Below are 7,500 nucleotides of genomic sequence, written 5' to 3'. Positions count from 1 at the left end.
AGAGGTATTTGCCAATAGCCCTTTGTCAAATCTATTTTAGAAAAGTACTTGCTTCCACCAATCTTACAGAAAATAGCTTCGGTATCACACATAGGTTCAGCATCGAACTTAGTAATCTTGTTCAGTTTTCTAAAATCTAAACAAAGTCTCCGATTTCCATCTTTTTTAGGAACTACTAAAATAGGTGTTGAATATTCAGAGTCTGAAGGTTCAATTATCCCTAACTCCAGCATGCTACGCAATTCCTTTTTCACTTCTTCCTCTAATCTGTACGGTAAAGGATAAGGTTTCACTCTTATAGTTTCAGGAACAGTTAATTCAATGTTATACTCTAATTCTGTCGTTTTACCTGGGACATCGGTGAGCACGTCGCCAAACGCTTGCAGGATGCCTCTCGCGTCATCTCGATGCTCAGCTGACAAATCTGAATCCAGTGAGACATCTCTCCAGGTTTCGCGCTGGTGGTAACTGGGAATTGTCACCACTCTTCCCTCCGCGTTATCCTCGTCGTTAACTACCACAACTGCCGCTGGAAATGCATCAGCCGATTTCCTATGTACATACCTTTTTAGCATGTTTATGTGGTATTTCCTAAAAGTTCCGTTCACATCCACTATCTTATTCAGTCTATTCGGACTCCCTACTACCTTAAAAGGACCTTTCCACTGAAATAGCAATTTATTTGAGTTCGTAGGTAATAATAGTAATACATCATCTCCCGAGTTTATAACCCTGTCTTTAGTTTTCCGGTCATAGTAATACTGTGCAACTTCCTGTGCATTCTTCAGTTCCATTAATGCCATACGACAAGTGTCTTCTAACCTTTCCCGCAAATTGATAACATATTCGTATGATGACCTCGTTTCGGGCTCCTTCACCTCGCCGTCAAACAGCTCCCTTAACAATGTCATCGGACCCCTCACTGCATGTCCGTAAACAAGCTCGAATGGCGAGAACTTTGTGCTTGCCTGTGGAACTTCTCTATAGGCAAAAAGTAATGGTGATAAATATCTATGCCACTCTTTAGGTTGTTCTGCACACATCCTTTTCAGCATCCTTTTCAATGTACCATTAAATTTTTCTACCAACCCATTACACATAGCGTGATAAGGAGTCGTAGTAATGGACTGTATTTACAACAACCTATAAACTTCCTGCATCATTGCCGAGGTAAATTGCGTTCCCCTGTCTGACAGCACTTCCCTTGGAATGCCCACACGGCTGAAAATATTTACCAGAGCTTCCGCCACGGATGCAGTGTCGATGTTCTGCAGTGCCAGAGCCTCCGGGTATCTGGTCGCGAAGTCCACTACCGTCAAGATGTATCTCGAGCCGTCAGAAGATCGCGGTTCAATAGGGCCTACAATATCAACTGCTAAACGAGAAAAGGGCTCTCCAATTATTGGCATTTTCCCTAATTTTGCTCTTTGTATTTTACCTTTATCAACTGTCCTCTGACACACATCACACGATCTGCAATATCGTTCAATGTCCTTTGTAATGCCAGGCCAGAAAAACTTCTCCATCACTCGATCTTTGGTCTTTCCCGTCGCTAGATGACCTCCCATGATGCTTGAATGAGCCAAGTCGAGTACGGCGGAGCGGCATCGAGATGGAACAAGGAGTTGCTGCCTCTCTAAATTACCAATTTTCACTTTTCTGTAAAGAACTCCTCGCTTTAGTATATACATGGAAAATTCATTATTCTTTCTACGATAAAATTCTTTACTTTCCTCTGCATACTTCCTCACTCTATCTAAGGTCTTGTCTTCTTGCTGTGCTTGTTTGATTGTCATGTTTAACATATTAGAGACTGCTAATACCTTAAGTTCTGGCTGTTTTCTTTCCGTTGTCTGCCTGTTACGTGTCACTACACCACATGTGTGTTTACCCTCACTATACTTCCCTGGCCTTACGCCTGGTATATTTCCGATTACTAAGTCATGTATGGGATTAGGTATACAAACAGCTTTAGTACTTCCTGTATAGAAAGGACTCGCTATAGAAATTTCTGCTTCCGGATAACAAAATACGTCCGAATTAGCCATTTTAACCACACAGTGTTTACCTGTTAACTTATAATTTGGTACCAAACTCCTCTTCACCAACACCGTAGTACAACCGTTGTCCCTCATTACCGTCACTTTATGTCCTTCCACTTCTCCCGCTTTTGTGATTAACTTGTAATTTCCATCTTTTCCTGATCCTCCACACGCTACCCGAAATCCCTTTCCATTTACCTTTATCCATCCGTGACCGTCACTCACCTGCGCGGGGTCGGCCTGCATCACTGGCGCCGCGTCGTCGTCTCGCGGGGGCTCGGCGATGCTCTGTGCTCCCTGTGATGTTGCCGCCGCGGCCTCTTTCCTCACCGCTCCCGACGTCGCTGACGTGCCTGCACCCTTACTTTTATTTGCATTGGGTCTGAAATAACAATCCCACGCCTTGTGTCCTCCCTTTTGACAAATGTAACATTTTACCTGGGGAAGTGTAGAAGATGGTGTCTTTCGAAAGCTCCTGTCATTGCCCTCATTTACCTGCCCGAACTGCTGCGCCGACGATTGACTTGACACAGGTGCTTGTTGGGGACTTCGAAGGCTGAAATGACCGTGAGCCTCGATATACCGATCTGCACTCTCTTCAAGATCCTGTAGAGTTGCCAGTGAGCGTTCCTTAAGAAACAGTTTTAAATTACGATCACAGGAGGAGATAAATTGTTCCCTTATCATTAAGTCTTTCAATGCATTATAGCTAGCGCTACCGTTTTCCATTTCTATCCATCGTTCACACAATTTCGTCATCCTGGCAATTAACTGTTTGGCCGTTTCACCCCGAGAAAATCTACAGCTTCTAAACTTAACTCTGAATCCTTCTGCAGTACAGTCAAAACCTCTTAATAAAGCAGATTTCAGTTCACTGTAATTCCCTGCATCAGTCTGAGATAGTTGATGGTAGATATCTAGGGCTCGTCCCTGGAGTAACGAGGCTAAGCTTATCGCCCAAATATCCTCCGGCCAGCCCGCGCTAGTGGCAAACCGCTCGAATCTTTGGAGATATGCATCAATGTCATCTGCCTTCTCATTAAAAACCGGTAATTTAGGATACCTTACCTTGACATTGTGCTCGCTGTCCGACGACTTCTCTTCGACCGATTCCTTTTTCAACTCCATCTGGCGGAGTTTTAACTCTTCTCTTCTAACCTCAGCTTGTACCTTTGCTTCTTGTGCCTTCAGTTCCTCTTGCTTCCACGCTCTTTCCTCCTTTCTTTCCTCTCGAGCAGCAGTTTCTTTCTCCCGCTCATACTGAATTCCCTCCTTAATAAATTGGGCAAGGTCAGCTCCGGTCAAGCCGATATCTTTCCCAATCTGATGCAGCTTCTCGGTCTCCATTTTGCTAAAATATGCTACACATGCACTCAAAGTCGTCCCTGTTCGGGCGCCAAAATGTTAAGCGGTTCTTTGCTCTTAATTAATTGAGACGACTATGTGAGGCATGGGATGTAACAATCTTAGCAGGAATGGAGATAAACACCGATAATTAATATTTGATTTATTAATGTCTCTGCACGGTCACTGAACTAGGCCTGAGATCTGTCTCCCCAAGCGGTTGCCGCAGACTCAGCTTGCGATGTCTCGGGTGGTTGCGGGGCGATCTCACTCCACTCGGAAGCCGTGACTCGTGACACCGGCAAGAAGGCAGGAGCGTCAAGAGCGATGAATGCGTTGCTTGCTCCAACGTCACCTCGCTTACGTCACAAACACTCGCTCAAAACAAAAAAAATAAATATCAACATACTAATACATTAATTTGTATCAACCATTAATATTTCTTTCTTCATAACGACCTCCAACTATTCCGTTTATATATGTATATATAGGAAAATGAAAATTTACTCAAACTGTCTATGCACTTGTTTGTTTCGCAGCCCAGCCATACGCGTAGTTGCGTATAATTCCCTCATTTCATTCACTTTCGTTTTGTTTCAAAGTTTATCATATGTTAATAGTTAACTAAAATAATGAAAAGTCTTCTATTATTACTTTATATTGGAATATTTTTACATATATGTATATATGAATGAATAGATAAATAGATAAATGAATATATATATATATATATATATATATATATATATATATATATCATATATATGTATATATGAATGAATAGATAAATAGATAAATGAATATATATATATATATATATATATATATATATATATATATATATATGTGTGTGTGTGTGTGTGTGTGTGTGTGTGTGTGTGTGTGTGTGTGTGTGTGTGTGTGTGTGTGTGTGTCTGTGTGTGTGTGTGTGTGTGTGTGTGTGTGTGTATATATATATATATAAGCATATATATATATATATATATATATATATATATATATATATATATATATATATCTATATCTATATGTGTGTGTGTGTGTGTGTGTGTGTGTGTGTGTGTGTGTGTGTGTGTGTGAACACACACATAATCACAAACGTACACACACACACACACACACACACACACACACACACACACACACACACATATATGTATATATATATATATATATATATATATATATATATATATATATATATATATATATATATATGTATACATACACACATATATATGTATATACATATATAGATATACACACATATGTAAATAAGTCGTGCCCCAGTTCCGAGGGGCAGGGGGCCACGAGTGCTTAGGCACACCAAAAGCGGGCCATAGACTCAAAAAAGGATCTCTGATGAACTGAGGATCATAGAAATAGCCATGGACATAAAGTTGTAAGTTTGTCAACTCCACAAACTCCCAACTCAGGAATTTCTCGTCCACTATTTTTTTTTTTTTTAAGGTGAAAATCAACCAAAGCCAATAAGTCCTATGACATTCCACGCACCCATGCTTATCCAGTCTTATTACCATCGTTAAGGAATACATACTCAAACGTACATAGGAGTAAATAAAGGCCCAGATAGTTTGATTTTGTTTAATTAGGAGGCTAAAGCTCCCATGTAGCTTTAATCAAACATGAAGAAATACATTTTCTTTTGTGATATGCAATGTGTTGATACTTGAGTGACCATTAATGACACTTTGTAGACATGTATACATAACCATTATCTGATTTAACTTTCCTGAAACCAATATGATTTCATGCAGTGGATGCCTATATTTCAGCATCATCTGATCAGTAATTGGAGGGAGGGACGATCTCGGGTTCCACATTTTCGAAAAGGGACAATCCTTGACCGCAGTATTGAAAAATCCAAAAAGGGACCTTGTCTACACTACGAGAGCCCAAGTGTGTAGCTAAAATCTTCTACCAGAGAGATAGTGGTCGTGTATTCCCTCCCTGATTAGGGCTCTACTTTCTGATTTTTTTTTTTTTTTTTTTTTTTTTTTTTTTTTGTTTAGTTGTAAGGCTGGGTGACGGGAGTTGCTCCTGCTACATAGCTATATTACATTTTTCCCAATAATTCTTGTAAATTACGTGTAGAATTTTTTCATGATTGCTAGTTAGATTTTCAGAATCCTTGGAGTAGGATTCTGCATAAGGGGGGATTTGGTGCAATTTCATAGGATTAGAATAAATCAAACACAATCAAAGGGTGTATAAATATATCAGCTCACACTTCCCACCACAGTGATAATTTCGTGAGAACTGGACGAAGAATGTTCAAAATCGTCACTCTTTTAAATAATTAAAGAATTTCAGCTTACAAGGAATGGCATGGAGTTTGTTTTTTCTAAGTGAAACCATCAAATTACCAACACTCAAATTCAGTAAAGTTAGTAATTGATAAAGTTACATATCGACATGTCTGTCTCGGTCAGTAAACTGTTCAAATATATGTACCTTACTCAGGGTATGCACTGAAATGTTTATTTTCATCACATATACTGGAGGTAGAGGGTTAGGATTTGCGTTTAATAGCAAAGACTGTTTCGTTCCTATTTTTTTATTTATTTATATTTTTATTCATTCATTTATTTATTTATTTATTTATTATTATTATTTTTTTTTACTGAAAACGATTACAACAGATCCATCATTCCGAACACCCATGATTATACTACATATATTTCCTTTAAAAATTTAATTTTGATCTAATTTTAAACGTCAGCGCCTAGACGATGGCAACCTTTTTGATATCATTTGGTATAAGATATATAATATATGTGTTTTGTAACTGTTGTAAACGTTTTCCCCTGTGCGGGCCTTCGAGAGGATGTACCTAAACGTTATCTTCAACAGGGTCTTTCTCTGTTTTTTTTTTTTTTTTTTTTCTTATCTGTAACACGTTTTCGACGGCAAATAGGAAACGAAAATATAAAATCTTGTATACATATAATAACATTTTCCTGTTCATGACTTTATTTACTCAATGTTTATCCTTGTTTCAGTCGAAACAATTTTTTTTTTGTTGTTGTATTATGTTTTTTTTTTTTTTTCTTAAAATTTGATTCAATAACTTTGGAAGAATTGAATAATACCGTATACCTATGTCTTAAAAAAAGTGTTTATGAATGAAGTTCATAAGAGATATTCTAGATATTTATGCGTAATTCCCAGTGGATATAGGAGGACTGTATTCCCTTGATATTGTGAGAATCCCACTCGTGTTATGACAAGGTTAATTTGAATATTTCATGTCGATACCCGAGTTTACCTCTACGCATGGCTGTGTTGGTCTGTATTTAGAGGAAATCATGTTTTATTAGTGTCTTTGTTGAAGGTCTGGAGGGTTTCTGTCACCCTTCCTCCTACCCTTAAACTTTTCCTCTCTCTCTCTCTCTCTCTCTCTCTCTCTCTCTCTCTCTCTCTCTCTCTCTCTCTCTCTCTCTTTCATTCACTCGCATTCTCACCCACTTCACCTTATCTTTCTCTCAGTCTCTCTCTCTCTCTTTCATTCTCTTGTATTCTCACCAACTTCAACTTATCTTTCTCTCAGTCTCTCTCTCTCTCTTTCATTCACTCGCATTTTCACCAACTTCACCTTATCTTTCTCTCAGTCTCTCTCTCTCTCTCTCTTTCCCTCTCCTCTCTCTCTCTCTCTCTCTATCTATCTATCTATCTCTCTCTCTCGCTATTATATTTCGTACTAGTTTACTCGTCTCGTAACAAAACTCTTATATCTTTTTTGTCTTATGCTGTTCACGGGAACATGCTAAATATCTATGAATAACATTTATTCATTTTCCAACGCAAGTGCATAACACTGTACTGTCCGCTCATGGCAGTAAGACTTAACTAATATAATAGATTTTATGCAATATCAGCTGATGAAAATTTGTGTATGTGATGTAAAATCTAGGATACAGATAGATAGATAGATAGATAGATAGAGATAGAGAGAGAGAGAGAGAGAGGGAAGAGGGAGAGAAAGAGAGAGAGAGAGGGGAGGGAAGAGGGAGATAGAGAGAAAGAGATAGATAGGTAGATAGATAGAGAGAGAGAGAGAGAGAGAGACTGAGAGAAAGAGAGAAAGGGAATG

At 38.7% G+C, this 7,500-nt stretch overlaps 1 protein-coding gene across 1 annotated transcript in view; it reads right to left on the bottom strand.

Annotated features, from left to right (window-relative positions):
- Positions 1–6,685, bottom strand: part of LOC147471828 (uncharacterized) — a 7,658-nt gene extending 973 nt beyond the window's left edge. The window contains exons 1-5 of the mRNA XM_086536683.1: positions 6,676–6,685; positions 5,496–5,551; positions 4,672–4,753; positions 1,138–3,427; positions 1–981 (exon numbers count right to left, since the gene is read on the bottom strand). The exon at positions 1–981 is cut by the window's left edge and continues 973 nt beyond it. Coding sequence (XP_086392809.1) covers positions 1–981; positions 1,138–3,427; positions 4,672–4,753; positions 5,496–5,551; positions 6,676–6,685 — 3,419 coding nt within the window. The remainder of the gene's footprint in view (positions 982–1,137; positions 3,428–4,671; positions 4,754–5,495; positions 5,552–6,675) is intronic.
- Between the last annotated feature and the right edge of the window lie 815 nt (positions 6,686–7,500).

The sequence above is a fragment of the Penaeus japonicus genome, unplaced genomic scaffold (genome assembly GCF_977035675.1).
Source record: "Penaeus japonicus unplaced genomic scaffold, GWHDUDI00000001_assembly GWHDUDI00000005, whole genome shotgun sequence".
NCBI lineage: Eukaryota > Metazoa > Arthropoda > Malacostraca > Decapoda > Penaeidae > Penaeus > Penaeus japonicus.
This window is presented reverse-complemented; position numbering and strand designations above follow the sequence as displayed.